Source organism: Astatotilapia calliptera, chromosome 16, assembly GCF_964374335.1.
Source record: "Astatotilapia calliptera chromosome 16, fAstCal68.1, whole genome shotgun sequence".
Classification (NCBI taxonomy): Eukaryota; Metazoa; Chordata; class Actinopteri; order Cichliformes; family Cichlidae; genus Astatotilapia; species Astatotilapia calliptera.
This window is the reverse complement of record NC_137437.1, coordinates 750,856-771,226: the sequence shown is the minus strand read 5'-3', so window position 1 is coordinate 771,226 and position 20,371 is coordinate 750,856. Positions and strand designations below refer to the sequence as shown.

Below are 20,371 nucleotides of genomic sequence, written 5' to 3'. Positions count from 1 at the left end.
GTTTTGAACAAGCTCGATTCTTCTCTTTCCTATTAGCACTCCGCTCCATTAGGGGGAGGCACTGAGCTGTGGCGCCCCCTGCGAGCGCTCAGCCTGCTGCCTCCATCGCGCGGCATCAGGAACCTGCTGCTGCTGTCGGACGGCCACATCCAGAACACCGAGCTCACCTTGAAGCTGCTCAGAGACGATGCTCAGCACAGTCGCCTCTTCACCTGTGGCCTCAGGTCTGAAAAGGGTTCTGAGTGGGAAAATAATAATAATAATAATGGAGTGGATTTATACAGCGCTTTTCAAGGCACCCAAAGCGCTTTACAATGCCACTATTCATTCACTCTCACATTCACACACTGGTGGAGGCAAGCTACGGTTGTAGCCACAGATGCCCCCAGGGCATCATCTATACACATCTATACACTGTGTAGCAGCCTTGTGTTTAAATAGTTGCCCTGTGAAGTTATTCTCTAAGCTAAGTTGTACACAAGTACAGGATGTCATTTGAGAGTTGTTGTTTTTTTAAGTGTTACACAGCTGTGTCGTCCTACAGCTGTGGTCACAAGTTTACATCCATTTATCATGAACATGATCGTCATGGTAACAGTAGGCTTTCATGATTTCTCTGAACTGCTCTTTTTCCAAGATTATTATACAGTTTACATCTTTAATGAGCTTAAAAAACAAGAAGTGGGTACACAGTTTGTAAACGTTTGCCCACAGCTGTATACTGTCGCATTAAAGTGTGTCCTGCTGTTTAAACGGTACAGTCACCAGTAAGAGACGTGAATTTACAAAGCACAAGGCCTGAATAACAACATTAACAACACGGATCATTGTAATGGATGCTGTGATGCTCTGCACACTGAGCTTCTTCTTGATTTGATCCATTTGATCTTTTAAATATGTATAAAGTATATCTATGTGTCTGATGATTTTAGCACAATGGCCAACCAACACATGCTGAGAGCCCTGGCTCAAGCAGGGGGCGGAGCCTATGAGTTCTTCGACACAAAAACCAAACACAACTGGACAGAGAAGGTGAGCGCTCATGTCATACATAAGCAGCTGTTAATTGTTGTTATTCAGTTGTTGACTCGTTATAAGAAGATCGTAAATAACATCCAAAATTTTCTCTGTCTGTTTTGTTTACAGGTGGCCTGTCAGCTGAAGCGTATGGCATCTCCTGGCTGCAGTTCAGTGTCTGTCAAGTGGCAGCAGTTCAGCCCAACAAGTCCACCTCTGCAGGCTCCCAAGCAGCTGCATGCTCTGTTCAATGACTGTCACACTCTGGTTTATGGCTTTGTGCCACACTGTACTCAGGTAAGCTGCTTCTCTACTCTCTGAACACAGCCCTGCCTTTTCCTTCTTTTCTGTCTTTTAGAATAGAAAAGAATAGAATTCAACTTTATTGTCATTGCACATATCATGAAATGCAGTTTGCATCCATGCAGAAGTGCTTTAGCCATGATATAGGTATATTACAAAATATATATCAGCAATAATAAAGATATATTACAAAAATGGGTCTATTATGGGTGTGTTACAGTGTACACGGTATGAAGGTATGTTATGAATATGCAATAACTATAAGTATATACAGGCTGTAGTAGGGCTGTGCGACATGACAAAAATCTAATATCCCGTTATAAGACATTTATCGTCCTGACAACGGTATAAATCACAAAAATTTAATATTTTCTGTAAATTCTGTGAATCTCGAACAACTTTACTTGTGTGAAGCTTTTCCAGCTGGGCGTCCTTTACTTGGACTCCAGTGTTTTAACCGATGCATGAAACTATACAGGTCGCCCTGCAGTGGAATGAACCCGCCCCCGACCTTACACACACTACACAGACATCACATGGGGATACAAGTCGGAGAACGGTTGCATTACAGGAAAACACTGAAATGTACACTACAATGGGAAAGTACAAGAGGAAAAAAAGAGACCTCTGCTCATGCTGGGCTACAGGAGGACAGCATGAGAACAGGAAACAAAAACTCCTCTGCACAGAAAGCACATAAATGTCCACAGTACAACATTATGGAGCACGTGACCAGCAACAGGGTTGGGTAGGGGATAAGGAGTTCACCCAGGCAACACAGCAGCCATCCTGCCACTGCGCCGACTCTCCAGCGCGGGCCCAGACCCGCCTCGTGTTCCCAGGAGGCAACAAGCATCGAAGGCGTTGGAAGGGGAGGGGGATGTGTGAGTGCTTATCAGTGTAAGTGTATGTGTGTGCGTGTCCATAGTTCAGCTGAGACAGTGTCCTTCGCCCTATCAGGCTAAGTAAACCCAGCCAACCCAGGTTCCTTGCATAGAGTGGGAAGAACAGTCAAAACAGTCGTTATCAGGGAGTTTTTGTTCGGCTCCAGCCTTTAGACATAAGTTGTAACGGACACCATTTTCTTTCAAAGTTTGAGTCCAAAGTTTATTTTTTAGCACCTGACGGCTCTTTTTTTTTCTTAAGTGCACAAACCTCCACCTCTGGTCTTGCCGGAGTCATCTGCTAACCTGTCGGCTCGATGTGTGTAGCGTCCTGCTAACTCAGTAGCATATTGTCCGGGCAGCTGTTGTTCAGCCAACCTCCGGTGTTCTGGAGATCTCTGGGATGAGTCGGAGATCGGCGATAAAACTGTTGGAGTTATGAGTCCAAATGTCCAGAAGGTCTTGTCTGCTGTAGGTCAGCAACGCACAGCAATTCTGGATGAAGAATCCGGTCAAAAATGGATTAAAACAACCCGCTAAAAGGCAGATTCTGGAGGGACACTGAGCCTCGTGTTGTTCATGTGACGCCATCTTACATTTAGAAATGTACAAAGTACGTTTTGCTGCTGCTAAAAATGTCCATGTAACAAGTGAGAATATGATCGGCAGTGTTGTGATTTGCTGTGTGGCAGACAGGATTGGACCCAAACGCAGAACTCACAGACACCAGGGTGAACTGAAAGAGGCAGCTTTATCTTGGCTAAAGTGGAAACACTGACGTCGGACAAGGACTATCAAAATAAAACAGGAAACACACAGAGCGAAACTCAGACTCAGGACACACAAGCTTAACAAGGAGACTTTTTTGTTGGTTTGTTTGTTTTTATGAGATGTTTTGATTTGATAAGTATCTGAGGCTGAGACCCCGATGCTGTAAAACATGATTGCTGGGCTTCATTTCTGTATCCAACTGTAGTTCTAAGATTAGCTGTTTACTAGCTAATGTTGTTCATGAGACTCATCTCACCTTGGTAATATAAATATAATATGGTGAATATATTAAAGTTATCATTTTCACCATTATTAGTTATTACAGCAGTGAGCTTGAACTGTGCCAAACGCTGAGCCTCAGTAAAGATTCAAGTTGCAGTTATTTATATTTCCTGTCTCCTTAAATCTTCACTCAAAGACAAGTAAGTATCTGTGACAGTGTGTATACAGATGTATTATATATAAGAGACAAATATTGTTCGTTTAATATGTTGGCATTACTAAATTTGGCTCAATGCTTACATATATGTGTAAAAAGCAAATGTACGAGCTGTGATAACTGTGTCTGATAGAATGAAGAGTAGACTGATATATGAAATATTCCTTTATTGGGTGAGAAAATCAGACCATGTCATAACTGCTGTAAGTCACACAGAATAGACATCAGAGCCTTAAACAGGCTGACGTCTGCTAAATGGGTCAAACTGGGCAGAAAGTCTACAAACACATAACATCCTTATAGAATATGATGTAACACTATAGATCAACTTAGCTCAGAATATATAAAGCATATAAACAGTTACAGCAATATGATGCAACAAACACAGCAGCTACTGATCCAAAATACTCAAAGCTTCATAGAACTGAAACCAACATTTATTTTAGCTCCATTCTGCTGCTGATACAGACTTTAGGTTTCTGAACATTAAACTTGTTGCTGCCTTTCATAGTGTGTAACTTGAAGGCCCTGAGTACTCTGAGTACTTTCTCCCACACTGGAAACACTGGGATGATCACATTATTTGAACATTACCTAATAAGACTGATTCAGCACAGACAGTTATGTTAAACTTTCCTAGCAGTCCTTCACAAACAGGGAACAGTCTGTCTATTCTCTCCATCTGTCAGCTGCTGCTGGCTCTTCCTCCTCCTCTTCCTCACACACTGCTGAGTTTGTCCTGGTGGATCATCAGGGGTGCAAAGCCTCACAGATGATGTGCAGCAGTGGGTCCCTCAGTCTGTCCTCACTCTGGACACTTGCAGTCGTCACACATGGACATCAAATGTGTGATAAGCTGCAGGATTCAAACACAAGTGTAACTTATAAACACATGTTCATACTTTTATTCCACAATCAGAGAGAAAGAAACAGAGAGAGAGTGCAGGACAGACAGACAGGTGACAGTCTCAGGTGTACACACTGCTACACAACAGCACCAGAGAAGCAGGATTTAGTGTTTGTGTTATTACGAGTGTAAACAAGAAGAGTTCCAGATGGTGCAGTGGACACATGTGTGACTGCTGTGATTAAAGCATCTTTCTTTCAGCTTAATGAGTGAACCGTCAGCTCGTTCAAACACACGTTAAAGTGCGTTTGGCTCGACACCACCGAACAGAGGCAGCAATATAACACAGCTAACATTAACAGTGCAGTGAATCCTGCTTGTGCCGTGATGTTCAGGACTGCAAACCGAGCAGCATCACTGACTTTCAGCTTGTTGTGTTTGTGGATATATGACTGACTTTAATTATCCACAAAATCATCACATTCTCTGTAGGATTAAGGTCGACTATTGAACGGCGTATATTTTAAAGTAAAGGTTTTAAAACCAAGTTAGTACAAACGTCGCTAATATCACACAACTTTCCCGACATGTGACCAACAGTAATGTTTTAATGTTCTTCATTATTAAACATTCGCACATAAATAAGTGGCATAAGCTGTGTCCCAAAACGTAGGCTGCATCCTCCTGAGGCTGCATTTGTAGACCTTTTAACATCACAGCGACGCAGCAAAGGCTGTCCGAATTCGTAGACCCCTCTGAATCTGGCCGACAAATGCGTCCTCCTTTTCCCCAGATTTCAAGAATGGGTCGGTGTATCCTTCGTGGCCTGCCATATCCCAGAATTCATAGCGCCGCCCAGCCAATTCAAGTTTCCAACAATGGCTTAACACTGTAGTGTTTGCTGTACAGGGTATCGAGGAATGCTCAGACCTCTGCATTGGAGAGACCAAACAGCAACTTCATAACGCACGCTACAACACAGAAGAGCCACCGCCACGGGACAAGACTCGGCGGTCCATCTGCATCTAAAGGTCAAAGGTCACTCTTTGAGGATGCCAGTGTTCACGTTTTGGACAGAGAAGACAGATGGTTTGAAAGAGGAGTGAAAGAAGCTATTTACATCCACTGTGAGCGACCAGCTTTGAACAGAGGGCGGGGCTTATGAAACCAACTGTCTGCCATCTATAATCCAGTTTGAGATCCTTCCCAGACGCCTTAACGCCCACTCACATCCTGGGCCATCTGACCTCAGGAAATCACATGATAGGGTGGGGCCAGGTTTCACAATGAGCTCACCCGAAACTCTGGCTGATTGTGACCCACACCTGCTTTCACACCTTGGCTCATGTGATTAGAGGATCATCAGGGGTCCTTTTGTCCCTCTGTGGGGGGAAACTCCCACTAGGTTTATATCTGGGACTCTCCACCATTTGACCTTAGAACTGAAGAAGCTTCTCGGATGAGAGGTGAAACGTCTTCAAGTAACTTAAAGTAGTCCAGACGCTTTTCTTTGCAAGCTCCTTTGACTACGATGACCTGGATGACTGAGAACCTTCACAGACATTGGAAGTGGATCTTTAACTTATTCCCAGTACCTAATTTCACTCTGTCACTATTCTATGGATAATCCAAATTGCCACTAGGTGTGAATGGTTGTCTGTCCCTGTGTGTTGGCCCTGCGACAGACTGGCGACCTGTCCAGGGTGTACCCCGCCTTTCGCCCTATGACAGCTGGGATAGGCTCCAGCGCCCCCCGCGACCCTGAAAAGGATAAGCGGAAGCGAATGGATGGATGGATGGATGGATGGACTATTCTTTGGTTAGTAATGCTTTGGTTGAAACTTCAGGCATAGTTATATTTCTACCAGCTGAACAGTAACTGCGAGTGGCCTGAGGGGAGCAACAAATGAGTTAACACTAATCTGCATCAGTGTGACTGCTGACTTAGAAACTGTGAAGAGCAAAATATTTGAACTTTATTTTAATTTGCAGTCTCTGGCTTTTTGACCTGATTAAAGAGTTACAGCACAACACCGTTAGACAATAATGATAATGCCGTTGTTTTAACACAGGCGACTCTACTGGGAAATCTGAGTGGTCAGGAGCTCAAAACAATGGTGTCAACCAGCGAGCTGCAGAAAACAAAGGGCACAGTAAGAACGCACACTGACACTCAACAGTAGCTGCTGTATGAGCATACATCTCACTTGTTAAGCCTGGAATCCTCACGCAGGCTGACTGCCATCACAGGACAGTGAGGTAATTGTTATGTCATGTGTTTAGTTTCTTCACAAGCTCACCGCGAGGGCCGTCATCAGGGATTATGAAGACGGGAACCTGGACACCAGTGAAGCTGAACACGAGGTACTTTGCAGATAAGTGAGACCAAAGATTGAAATTTACAGTAGTTGTTGTTGTTTTACTGATATATATATATTTTGTTGTTCTTCAAATTTTTCTTCCAGTTCAGTTTAGTTTCAAAATCCTTATTACAATAAATACAGCTGTGGTCAAAGGTTTACTCATCATGGACATATGTTCGTACTATTTCGTACTACATTGTGAACTGTTAATCATTTCTTATAGCATATTTTAGTGATGCTGTAAAATGATGTTATGCTTATCTTTACCAGCCTATAAAGTTGTGTTTGATAGCACTGATTAGATTGACCAGTAGAAGAACAGAAAAGAACTCAGTGAAGAAGAATTGTAGATTTGGACACATTGGGAAGGTCTCTTGCAGCCATTTCTAAACAACTACAGATTCCAGCACCATCAGTTCAGGTGAACATTATTATTCAGATGTGTCACCACTCTGCCAAGGTCTGGAAGAAGACACAACCCCTCAGATGAGAGGAAGTTTGTAAGGATGTTCAGGAACAACCCAACAAAGCTCCAGCCTGCCAGAAACTGGAAATGATATCCGATTCAGTAATTTAGGTCAGGATCGGACCGATACTGTATATTGGATTGGTCCCTAGTAGAACGTACATATATTTGTTTAGAAATGTAGAGAGTTAAAGTAAAAAGCAGTCAGAAAATAAACTACTGATAAACTAGTACTTAGAGCAGGGCGATATGACCAAAAATATTTATCACCATATACATTTGAAAATTTGCAATAACGATATAACTGACGATATAACTGACACGAGACGAAACACTTTAAAACTCCACAACTTTATTAGTGCAAAAAAAACCCATCAATGTATTTTCACTTAAACAAGCAGCTGTTTTTATCTGCATTAAAGTTATATAAAAATGTAACAGTGCAAATTCCTCGCTGACAGTTTAACCAAAAGGCATTTCCGGTGGAAACTGAACGACACATCCTCAGCGTAACCATGTATAACATCCACTGAACTTAAAAAGAGGTCATACACACACAATACGGTAACATTATGTTGAAGCACAGTACACATCACTCCGCGAGGCTCCGCCTACGATAGCCGTAATGCTCCGACCAGTGTTGCCAACTTAGCGACTTTGTCACTATACTTAGCGAGTTTTCAGACCCCTTAGCGACTTTTTTTTCTAAAAAGTGACTAGCGACAAATCTGGTGACTTTTTCTGTTGTTATTGGAGACTTATTTATGACGACAGATGATGTGCAGATCGATCCTGAAATATCGATTCCTCCGATACCAATCGTTTATGTTCTAGAATCGATTCTCACATTAAAATATCGATATTTTAGTACTTTATAGTAAATTTGTAGTTTATCATGAACAGGAACACATTGGAAAGAAACGATAACATTTGGATTGTCTATGTTTGGAAGGAACTATTTTCCCTTCCGCCTTTCATAGTCATGTGTGAAACACGGCTGTATAAATGTGTGGCAGCCTCTGGCGTGCGCACTCACAACAATGGCTGAGTGTAATTGGAGTCGTGTGGACGTATTTTACCTCCACAGGCAGCCAAGACGCGGTTTGCGATACATGTGGCAAGAAAGTGAAGTGTTGTGGCAACATTAACCTCGTCAAACACCTCAGAGTAAATCACATCACAGAATATGATGAGCGCATGTTGAGGTGAACTGAAGAGGAGGACAGGGACAGGTGCTGGTAGGGCGAGACAGACGTCTCTCACGGAGTCCTTTAGTGCTGCAGGCAGGCAACGTGTTCAAATAGCACAACTTCAGTTTTTTATTTCTATATGATGAACTCTGCATTATTAAGTGATAAGAACAAGTAATCTGATGTCCTGTAATCATTATGACGCTATAATTTGAGATACAATAAATAAAATAAGTTTTTGTACAAAGCATCGGATCAGTATCGTCGATACCACCCTGAATATTACTTGGTATCGGATCAGAAAGGCAATCAGTGGTATCGCACATCACTAATGAACACTTTTTGACGTGAAAGCACGTATCGCTCTTCTCAACAAGCAGCGGTGCTGCCGTGGGCACCTCGCCCATGCCAAAGCGCTCACGGGCGGAGGATAGTGCTCCCCCCGCTGCTATCAGGGCGGGAGACGTTCACACCTGTGCGTCCAAACTGCAAATGAATCGCGCATGAGCGAAGCCGCTGCTCCCGCACTGACTGTAACGCAGTCAGTTCTTCTTTTATTGTTATGCTGTTTTGTGGATCAGGTTTAAAACTACTTAAACACACACACACACACACACACACACACACACACACACACACACACTGTAACTCCACCAGAGTGCCTATCTTGGGTCACTTTTGCCGGTCCAAGCCCGGGTAAAGGAGCAGGGTTGGAATTGTGACATTAAAAAAAACAATAATTGCTAAAAGAAATTTAATTTGTAGTTCTAAATAAATTTTTTACTCACTTTATGTCCACGATGTTATTTTTCTCTCCAACACTGTAGGTTACAATTACATTAGCATTATGCAAATTAAGTGATGACGTCATTTGGCAACTTCTAGCGACTTTTAGGACAGCCAATAACGATTTTCCTTACTGAGGAGTTGGCAACACTGGCTCCAATAATCCATCAAGCGGTGCGGCTTCGTAGCTTAGCAAAGTCGTACTGAAACATCTGACAGATTTTCGAGCGCCGTGCACATAAAATCGTTCCGAGGTCAGTAAACACAACCAGAGTTCATACATAAGGCACACGGGATTATAAGGGGCTCTGTCGACTTTCAGAAAAATCAAAGGATTGATTTTAAGTGCGCCGTATTTTCCAAACAACACGGTAATAACGACGGCCCGCTAGCATGCGCTACCAAAAATAGTGCTTTGTTGTGTATCTGAGGGACGAAAGCCAAACCAGTTCCACACCAGTGAAGCTGCAGCATTTTTACAAACCAGTTCAGGTTCATCAGTTTCATTCAACGATCCGCTTTCGCCCTTCTCGTTCTCTGTTGCCGCCGTGCTTCTTCCACCATGTGCGTATGAAAACAAAGGCACTGCGCAAGCGCGTTTCACCCATATTCTATCACGATATTTAATTTTCTTATCATTGCCCAACATTACACCGGTGTTACCGTGAACGGTATGATACGGCCCAGCCCTACTAGTACTGATACCTAAAAATCGTACTTCATTACAGTAACAAAGTATTTGTACTTACTTCTTACTTACTTCCCACCTTAGGGGGATATTATTACATGACGGATCAGCCGGTACTTGGCCAGGGACCCACCAGGTGCCTGTCATGGGCCTGTCAGGAATAAGGCAGCCTGTATAAGTGGCTGTATCTGTACAACAGCTTATCTCTGGCCTAAATGATGTCAAGCAGCAGGACAATGATCCCATTCGTTCCCACTGCTGTCCAAACTGACAGAAGTTGGCTTAGGCTCTCTAGTTAACAGTGCTGGGATTGTTTAACAATACATTCCTCATGGATATCTTCAGAGGTGACGACAGGCTGATTGTTAGCATACCTGGGTGGGCTGTGAGGGAGAAACTCTGGAAACTGACTTTTTTACTTTTACAGGGTAAGAAAGCAGAGTTGAAGTCCTTCATCATCGAGTTAAGCAAAGAGTTTTCCATCCTGTCTCAGTTTACCAGCTTCGTGGCCATTGAGGAACGGGTTTGTCAAATCAGCCTTTTTCACATTTACAGTTTGTTTTCCATTCTTTTAGCTTTTTTATCAAATATTTATTTAACTGATCTTATTTTTAGGACTCAGAGCAACCACAGCCTGGTTTTACAGACATCCCCAAGCTGATTGCAGAGGAAGATGTGGACTTCCTTCCCTACATTAACTGGATTTCTCCCGAGGATGATGAAGACCTAATAGAGGCATACTCTTTGGTATGAATTTTTTAAACTGTTGTTCATACATGACTAGTCCTCATGCGCATAAACTGGAGCTGTAGTTTTGCCAAAGATTTTGTTTCAGCGGCCGAGGGAGCAACACATCTGTGTTCCTGTCCTTTACTAAACATGTGATCATCATGTCATTGATCGTACTGACTGTGTTGCTGCTGCAATCTTCACAAATGCTGACGTTTATGATTTCATGCTTTTGTCTTGCTGCTGCAGGAGGAAGATTGCGGCTTTGATTTGTTTGAGATTTGTGGTTCACTCACGGTTAGTCCCCTTACACTAAGACGCTGATGCTGCACATTCAGTAAAACAAATTCAAGAAATTTAACAAATATATGGAACAATAATCAATTCAGTTCAATTTCAGAAATATCTAAATGGCATGTAGCAGATGTCCTGCAGGCAAACAAACTATGTGATTCTTTTGTTGAGTTAATGTTGATGTAGAACTTTTCTTATATTGTGAAACCTGTCAAAATACATTACCAACAGTATTTCTGATAGAATTCATCTCAACACATTTAGAGGTTTGTAGAGTCGGAGTTTAAATTTCTGCTTATTTCTCTCCTTTCATAGAGTCCCGACTCCTCTCCTCCAGCTCCACCTCCTTCTTCTTTTAAGGAGCTTGCTTCAGACGATGTTCCCCACCTTTCTTTTCTTGGACATCCGGCTCCCCCTCCGCCTCCTTCTTTTAAGGAGGGTGCTTCAATGTATTCTTTTTCTGGACACCCGGCTCCCCCTCCGCCTCCTTCTTTTATGAAGCGTGCTTCAGACGATGTTCCCCACCTTTCTTTTCTTGGACACTCGGCTCCCCCTCCGCCTCCTTCTTTTAAGGGGGGTGCTTCAGACGATGTTCCCCTCCTTTCTTTTTCTAGACCTCCGCCTCCTTCTTTTATGAAGCGTGCTTCAGAGGGTGTTTCAAGACTTATTCCACAAGGACTGTCCATCCCTTCTTCATTTTGTGGTTACTATCCTCGTAGTCAATCCATGGATTCATTTTCATTTGGCATTTCATCATCATCAGACAGTCAGGCAGTGAAGGACATCGATATTCCAATTCAGAGCTGTAGCACTCAGATTAGCAGGTCATCACTCCACACTCAAGGTTACACTTCAGCGATGAGTAATCGGGTACTGAGTGCACTTGATTCTGTGTCTGATGAGGAAGAACAGAGTTCATCTGTTGAAGGCGTTTCTTACAGGGCCTGTAAAAAGCCTAAAAAATACAAAGACGGAGCAGCCAGGCGTCCGTCTTTCAGCCGTCTTTCTTGTAGTTCTTTCTTTGAAGTCAGAGAACAACTTCCTGAGACGTCAGCTCCAGTGGATTTAGAGCACCAAGCAAAACCTCACCTCCAAATATATGGTCAGGCAGGGAAAAGACCCGAGTTTAAGAGTAAAGTCTTTCCTGAGAAGTCCTATTTGTCTCCCGAATTGTGCGGCCTCAGCACAAATGGGAGTCTTCCTGACACTGCTCCTGCAGCAGTACCGTCTCAGATGGTTGTTGAATCTGATGAAACGGCTCCTCTGTTTGTTGCACAGACTGCCAGAGACAGAGGGCCGTATTTTGGGTCAGCTAAGTTTACTTCCAGTGGCTTTCACTCTCAGTTAGGTAGCTCAAGCTCCACCTATGATGGTGCTCCGGGATATACAGTGGTTCCTGTGACGTCAGCTCCATCAGATTTAGAGCACCAACCAAAACCGGACTTGTGCTTACGATCATTAAGGCGGATAAGGGGAAGACCCTGCGGGAGAACAACTTCTTATCTTGCGTCCTCTTTATCTCCCACCTGTTCCGACAAAGATGTTCCTGTAAGCCCTGCAAGGGCTCCTGAGAAGGCCGCTCAGCTTCATCGCAGAGGAAGGGCTCCCTCTTATAGTTTATCCAAAGTTAAGAGTGCATCACAACCTCACCATGAACTTGAAGCTCAGAGCAATGTTCGACAAAGAACGCGCGTCATAGCTTTCGTCGCTGGCCATCAGGATCTCCCGACTAACCCTGTCCTGCGTCATCAGTCAGCTGCGTGAGTCTCTGAACATTTCTACACACATTCTGTTTGTTAACTATGAGAAGTGTTTGTCTAACAGATGGAAATGACTGTATGTTAACTAGACCGAATGCAGCAGAATCTCCTGAAGCGCTGAAGCTCAAATGGATGAAGATCTTCCAGATGCAACATTCAGTGAGCTTTTTGTGGTTTTATAGTCTTGGGTTCACTTAAGCAAACATAGCTGTTTATCACTCGGACAAAGCAACAGCTTCCTTTGGCTCTCTGACAGGTTAAAACTGCGAAGGAAGCTTAATTTTTTTACTGAATCACTTGTTAACATCTGTTTTATTTCTATGGGACTTGTCATTGTTAGGGTCATGGGTGGGTGGAGCCTATTCCAGCTGTCATGGGGCGAAAGGCGGAGTAGACCCTGGAGAGACTGCTAGTGTATTGCAAGGCTAACACAGAGAATTTAACCTCCTAGGACCTGGCGTCCACATGTGGACATCATATTCTGGGTTGTCTAGACCAAAATACAAAATTTTGGTAAAAACAAAGAATCACATAATTATTTGTTTTTACATTCATCAGGTTCAATCAGCCCAAATAACGAGAAGAGAAATAAAAAATGCCGTGTAAGAGTTCAGGTCTTACGAGGTTAAACATAACTGTCAGGTTAGGCTCAGACTAGGGTTTTAGTCTGTGTGATATTAACAGAGCATGCAAACATCCGTTGTTTTGAAACTTTAAGCTACATTTCAGAGTTTTATGATAGGAATATGTAAAGAAAGCTTCCAGTGATGCCCCTCTGCCTCCTTGTAGACACACCTGTCGTATCAATTTGAAAATTCTACCTCACCTCGTTCTCAACTCGTCACATTCACAAGATTTCCAGAAAACTTGACCTCCAACCTTTACCTTATACTAAAGGCCACTGGTATTCAAACTGGTCTGAGGTTTGTAGTGGCTGCACCTGTTTTTGAGTTACTGCATTCACAAGCTCAAGTGCCCATGCTGCCCACCTGCCCAGCAGGGTGGAGACGGTACCCCATCACACTTTTACAGCCGAGGGGTGAAAATCATTTTGACGCAGAAAGAATCGCAGCTAATGATGAGTGTGGGATCATAATGGGGATATAAACAAGACCTTGCTATCACGTTTACCCAGAATGCAGTTTTTCAAATGGTATCCAGTTAATTATCAGAAAACAGATAAAACAGCCACGTTTCTGTCAATCTACATCACAGATATTAAACTGGTAATATATGTCATGACAGTGATGCTCAAAGTTGGTCATAGAGTTAAAAGTGTTTTATCGTAGTGAACGTTTCATGTGGTTAGCTCCTGTGCTTTGGTAGAGTTAGCAAGGCTCAAAAAAGCTGGACAGAATTATTAAAATGACCAAGGACAAAACTGTAACACACACCTTTGTACTCTGAGTGCATGCAACTGGAAAAAATGTAAATGTCACTTTGATATAATGGCGTTATTTTTATGCGTGTTGTAGGAAGGGTACTGGGAACTAACCACAGAGCTGGGGGAACTACTTAATGTCAACGTGGACCTGTTTGCCAACGTGTTCCTGAAGAACAAAGGCATCCATTCTCTCGGTGAGAGCTCGTTCAATTCTGATCTGGAGGTGGAAAAACTAGCTTTGTACTTTCAAGTTTTATGAAAGTTAACAAGTATGTATGCTTACTTGGGATCATGTTAACAATGCATATAAAATGTGACTCACATCCACCAAGGTCTTTAAGGTCAACTTAAGATTTATTGGTGGAAAATTGACAAAAAGCCTCGAATAACTTAGAAACTGCAGTTCTTACATGTGTGTTTTGTTAAAGTACATAAAGTGCCATATAAAGATTTACAGCATCAGGTTACATTTGAGGTCTGACCTAAGTAGTACTAAACAGTAAAAAGAAATGACACATATCCACATAAATAAAACCTAATTCTTTGCATTTGTTTTCATGGCACTTCTTAAAGTTTACAAAGAGCAGAAAACAAAGTGGTTCCCAACAAAAGCCGATGCTGGTCCTTTAAATAAAGCCCAGAGACTGATGGGTGCACAGATTTGTGCTCTGAGTGCTTCTTGTTTTTCAAGTTATTGTAAGTTTACTAAAAACATAAATTTACTTAGTTTTATAATTATTATGAGCTCACACTTAACACTTTACCTCGATGTCTGTAAGAAAAATTTTGCAATAACCATTTTATACCAACACGTTCTCACTCACAAAGCGCAACATTCTGCGCTAAGTGACAAATCATCGATATATTACGCTTCCGATCACTCAACACGTCCCTATATTACGAGATCGGAAAAATGAGGAAACCATTTGGAATGTATCTACACGTTTGTTTTACTCGCTTTGGAAAACACGATCCAACATCATTGAAGTGCTGGTTATGGTTTGGGATCAGGTTAGGGCTGGAATACATGGCAGAAGCGTCATTCTATTGGATTTCATCCATAACCCGTTATATGCTGTTTTCTAGGAGCTCAGATGTTAATTAACCTTATTTTTCATTATTTCTTTAAAAAAATCAGGCACATGTTAAACCTGTAGATTATTCCCCAGCGCGATGTTTAAATGGGCAGCTGTTGTTTGAGATTGATTCATTATGTTGATTCTGTTCGTCTGGACGTTGCGTCTGGAACACTTCGGTTATAAAAGGACCATTTTGTGATTTACTTTGGGATCTTTTTTGCATGTGTGTTTGAAGGCGTGACAGCCCACAAAGATATCCTGAGGCTGGTGGCGACTCTTCTGGTTCTGCAGCTGATGAAAGTGGACAAACTGGAAGAAGGCAAACTGCTCCGCACCCTGTTCTGTCTGGAAGAAGCTTCTCAGTCCAGGTCTGTCCAACACAGGATGCACAACAGCTTAGAGTAAAATTTCTCTGCAGTTGTTACAAATCAGCTGAAATTAAGCTTGAAAAACATTTTGTACAAAATGTGATTTGATGTATTAATGAAGCTTATTTCACTATGCCTTGCATGACTTTAGAAATGCAGGTCTGGAAATATTTGCACCACGATGGTTTTAACAAGGTTGTTCACTACTGTGACTGTCTTTTTCATTCAGGCCTGAACGATGGGAGCAGGTGAAGAAGGCGGTGGACTGGGTTTGCTGGGCTGACCGACAGTACCCCTGTGTCTATTGTCGGCTAGAGTTTGGTTTGAGCTGGGAGTCCGCCACCCGTCAGCTACTGGGTTATGAAAGCCTCCCTCCCTTCTCGCCTCTCTGTGGTCTTGATCTACAGAGGACAACGGCCCGAGTACTGGTCCAGTGAGAAGATGCTGTGGACACCGCGTAGCCTTTCAGAGGGGATTGCAGTAGCTTTAGATATGCTTGTAGATGAATATGCATGTATTCCTTTTCCTTTTAAGAATTGTGTACTCTGTGTGTTTATACATGTATGGATAATCTCAAATCTGCTGTAATCTAATTTCTCAAATGTTACAAATACAGGTCATTTACACGGAGCATTTACTGCACATAGAGCAGTTGTTTTGTCATCTGTGAAGTTTGCCCGAAAAGCAAACTGGTGTTTGATCCAGGTCAGGTGGTAAAATGTACTTAATTTGAGACACAAGTTGTTATTTTTTTTATTGCATAGCACAGTATCGGTTTTTTAAAACACTTCATAGCTGTTGGTGGCAGCAGTTGTTGTTTGTGCAGTGGGATAATGGTGGAGGGTAAATACCTCTGATGCTGGAGGACCGATGTTGACTCTCCAGTGATTGGGTAGCAGAATGTAGGAGTCTCCCCTGGTTACGGGCATCAGCCAGGTTTGTGTCCTTTGTGTTTGATGCACATTGTAACACAGTCAGTGACTTGATACTTATTTACATGTAACAAGGGTTGTTGTTAATAAATTGCTACTGTGACCTGTTTGTGCCGGTGCTTTACCTTGCTGCCTTTTACAGCTGCTGCCGTGTTAAGTTGCTGAGGGAGGCTGAAGAAATTGAATACATGCAAAGGGTACCAGGTTTGAGGGTCTCGGGATCTTATCACTGCTTTTTGAAGATGAAGTGGTTTTCTTAGGTTCACCAAGCTATCACATCCGGCTGACACCAAGATGGTCATAGTAAGGAGCTCAGTCATTTAGGTGAGAGAGGTGTTGACTGGCATGAAAACCATCACTATGGTCAGGCCGTCCCATCTGTGCTGAGAACAGAGGCAATGAGTTGAATGTGTTTTTCAACAGATTGAAATGCTCACCTCCCTCCTGATTTACCTGTAGTCATCCTTCAGTCCATGCCACTCTCTCTCCACTTTGCACCTCAGGCTAAATCTGAAACACTCCGCGTCCACACTATCATTTTCAAAGAGTTGTGCATCCACACTGAAACGACCTAAAATGCTTACATTCCAGTCCTGCGCATGCATGTAAAGTAAGAAGATTCGACCCGCCTCATTTCTGTCTGCCGTTTATTTTCTTTCCGGCTCTTTGAAAATTGGCCAAATGTGGAGGAAAAGCACCGAGTTTTTTAAATGGACTAACAATGAGGTGGAGTTGTTGCTGCGAGGAACACAAAAGCACAAATTGCAAAAGCGAGTGAGAATTAAAGCATTTGAAGAAAAGCTCTCTGGAGCATGTGCAGACTGATATTAATCTTTAACAGGGCTGTCAAACCTGAGAGCTAACAGAACAACTGCTGCTCCGCTGTCTCAGTTTAATTGGTCACATGACTGCATCATATAACTAAAATGCGTCATCTTTCCAAAAGTCTGCGGCCACGTGAAAACAGCGTTTTCAATTGTTTCTGCTTTTTCAAAAAGCTCCGTTTTCCTTGACCGAAAACCCCGTCTCAGTGTGGAGTGAAGGCCAAAACGGAGACAAAAAGATGTGTTTTCAAATGAAAACGTATTAGTGTGGACATGGCCACAGCCTCCTGTGAGTCCTGACACCCCTCCCCCCACCTGTCACTTTCACTCATGTCCAGGCTCATGAAGACTGGACCAGAAGGCGAGCACTGTGCCAACTCTCCTGGGTGATAAGCTAACAGCAATGAATGTGGATGCTTGTCTTGTCCTGGATTGTTGAGTATGTGACAGGAAAGTCACAGTATGTGCGTCTTCTTTATTGTGTGTCTGATAAGGTGACCAACAACACAAGGGCACCCCTTCCTCTTCACCATCTACACTGCACAGAGTCCTGCCACCTTCAGAGGTTTTGTGATGACTCTGCGGTGGTTGGATGCATCACTGAGAGTGATGAGTCACAGTACCGGGCTGTGGTCGACTCCTTTGTCAGGTGGTGCGATCAGAATCAGCTGCAGCTCAACGTGGCAAAGACCAAAGAATTGATAGTGGACTTCAGGAAGACCAGGAAAACTGTGACCCCTGTTTCAATCCAGCGGGTCGATGTGGACATTGTGGAGGGCTATAAATACCTCGGAGTACACACTGATAGTAAACTGGACTGGTTAAAAACACCACTGCACTTTACAGGAAGGGCCAGAGTCATATCCATTTTCTGAGGCAACTAAGGCTTAGACGTTTTCAGCTGAACTTTGCTCACCACTTCCCACAACCACCCTGACTCTCCTTTCCCTGTGTTTCAGTGCCCTAGACCGCTGATTCTTGAACCACAGTTTTCCTGCTGGCCAGTTTAAGCTCATGTCTGCCTGGTCTGGAGTTTCATAGTCCATGTTAGATGTGTTTAATACTCTAGCTTGTGTCCCGATCCGTGATTGAGGTGTGAGACAAACGACCACTGGTCCAAGTGCGTCAAAACAATGATTTTATTAAACACGTGTGTGGAAAGATACAGCTCTATATTGTCAATGCAGATCTTCCGTCAAAACATACTTTCAGCGTGGTTTTATTATGTCAGGGTTAACGCCCCTTCTTGCATCAGAAAAAACATCACATGTACAGGTTATAATTAACGACAGTTCAACGAGTTTCCGTGTTCAACAGCATTTCCTCCTTATTTGGTTGTCTGGCCCCCCCAGATGTTTCCTGTGGACCCCGGATCACTAGTTGCTAAGCAGAGACAAAGTCTTTCACCTTTACCCTAGAAATGATACTTCATACGTGTATGTAAGCGTGTTAGGCCTTCATTCACAGCATGCAGGTCATTGCATCAACATATCAGTTCAGACATGGCGCTGAGCCTTCCTTAGACTGTATGCTCAACTCTATCATGAGCACAAATGCAATGTGCGTAATAACCTGATTGAAACTATGTTTAATAAATGGAATAAATGACACTGCTCAAAGCTAAATAAAAAGATGTAAAAGAATCAACCTGATATAAAATGATATAATCCCCACACTTGCACATTCATAGTTCATTTGCTCGAATCCGGTTTCATAGCCTTAGTTCTTGGTCATTGTGTTGTACTTTGTTTCTGTAAATAAAATATTCTAATCACTAAGCTCTGCTTTTGGTTTCATTTCTCACTGCTGGCTACCGAGCCTTGACACCCCCAAGGCAAGTGTTCCAGATGGGAGCCCACAAATCCAACACAGAGGGTCCAGTTGTCCAGTATTTTTGTTTTCAAAAGAAACAGCAAATCGAGCTACAGTGGGGCAAAAAAGTATTTAGTCAGCCACCGATTGTGCAAGTTCCCCCACCTAAAATGATGACAGAGGTCAGTAATTTGCACCAGAGGTACACTTCAACTGTGAGAGACAGAATGTGAAAAAAAAATCCATGAATCCACATGGTAGGATTTGTAAAGAATTTATTGGTAAATCAGGGTGGAAAATAAGTATTTGGTCAATAACAAAAATACAACTCAATACTTTGTAACATAACCTTTGTTGGCAATAACAGAGGTCAAACGTTTACTATAGGTCTTTACCAGGTTTGCACACACAGTAGCTGGTATTTTGGCCCATTCCTCCATGCAGATCTTCTCGAGAGCAGTGATGTTTTGGGGCTGTCGCCGAGCAACACGGACTTTCAACTCCCGCCACAGATTTTCTATGGGGTTGAGGTCTGGAGACTGGCTAGGCCACTCCAGGACTTTCAAATGCTTCTTACGGAGCCACTCCTTTGTTGCCCGGGCGGTGTGTTTTGGATCATTGTCATGTTGGAAGACCCAGCCTCGTTTCATCTTCAAAGTTCTCACTGATGGAAGGAGGTTTTGGCTCAAAATCTCACGATACATGGCCCCATTCATTCTGTCCTTAACACGGATCAGTCGTCCTGTCCCCTTGGCAGAAAAACAGCCCCATAGCATGATGTTTCCACCCCCATGCTTCACAGTAGGTATGGTGTTCTTGGGATGCAACTCAGTATTCTTCTTCCTCCAAACACGACGAGTTGAGTTTATACCAAAAAGTTCTACTTTGGTTTCATCTGACCACATGACATTCTCCCAGTCCTCTGCTGTATCATCCATGTGCTCTCTGGCAAACTTCAGACGGGCCTGGACATGCACTGGCTTCAGCAGCGGAACACGTCTGGCACTGCGGGATTTGATTCCCTGCCGTTGTAGTGTGTTACTGATGGTGACCTTTGTTACTTTGGTCCCAGCTCTCTGCAGGTCATTCACCAGGTCCCCCCGTGTGGTTCTGGGATCTTTGCTCACCGTTCTCATGATCATTTTGACCCCACGGGATGAGATCTTGCGTGGAGCCCCAGATCGAGGGAGATTATCAGTGGTCTTGTATGTCTTCCATTTTCTGATGATTGCTCCCACAGTTGATTTTTTCACACCAAGCTGCTTGCCTATTGTAGATTCACTCTTCCCAGTCTGGTGCAGGTCTACAATTCTTTTCCTGGTGTCCTTCGAAAGCTCTTTGGTCTTGGCCATGGCGGAGTTTGGAGTCTGACTGTTTGAGGTTGTGGACAGGTGTCTTTTATACAGATGATGAGTTCAAACAGGTGCCATTCATA

The 20,371-nt window shown here is 43.1% G+C and overlaps 1 protein-coding gene and 1 long non-coding RNA gene across 4 annotated transcripts in view; one reads left to right on the top strand and one right to left on the bottom strand.

The window, feature by feature from the left end:
* The window catches only part of parp4 (poly (ADP-ribose) polymerase family, member 4), a 38,230-nt gene extending 21,827 nt beyond the window's left edge, over positions 1 to 16,403 (top strand). For 2 of the 3 annotated variants that reach the window (XM_026143982.2, XM_080290733.1), the window contains exons 23-35: positions 37 to 224; positions 933 to 1,032; positions 1,147 to 1,314; positions 6,334 to 6,414; positions 6,545 to 6,625; positions 10,182 to 10,277; positions 10,370 to 10,501; positions 10,733 to 10,780; positions 11,093 to 12,537; positions 12,627 to 12,696; positions 14,013 to 14,115; positions 15,236 to 15,368; positions 15,598 to 16,403. In XM_026143982.2, coding sequence (XP_025999767.1) covers positions 37 to 224; positions 933 to 1,032; positions 1,147 to 1,314; positions 6,334 to 6,414; positions 6,545 to 6,625; positions 10,182 to 10,277; positions 10,370 to 10,501; positions 10,733 to 10,780; positions 11,093 to 12,537; positions 12,627 to 12,696; positions 14,013 to 14,115; positions 15,236 to 15,368; positions 15,598 to 15,805 — 2,853 coding nt within the window. In that variant the 3' untranslated portion in view covers positions 15,806 to 16,403. The remainder of the gene's footprint in view (positions 1 to 36; positions 225 to 932; positions 1,033 to 1,146; positions 1,315 to 6,333; positions 6,415 to 6,544; positions 6,626 to 10,181; positions 10,278 to 10,369; positions 10,502 to 10,732; positions 10,781 to 11,092; positions 12,538 to 12,626; positions 12,697 to 14,012; positions 14,116 to 15,235; positions 15,369 to 15,597) is intronic. The other variant, XM_080290734.1, reaches the window with a different exon arrangement.
* Positions 3,567 to 20,371, bottom strand: part of LOC145421025 (uncharacterized) — a 353,506-nt gene continuing 336,701 nt past the window's right edge. The window contains exon 2 of the long non-coding RNA XR_013902289.1: positions 3,567 to 4,270. This is a non-coding gene — a long non-coding RNA (uncharacterized LOC145421025). The remainder of the gene's footprint in view (positions 4,271 to 20,371) is intronic.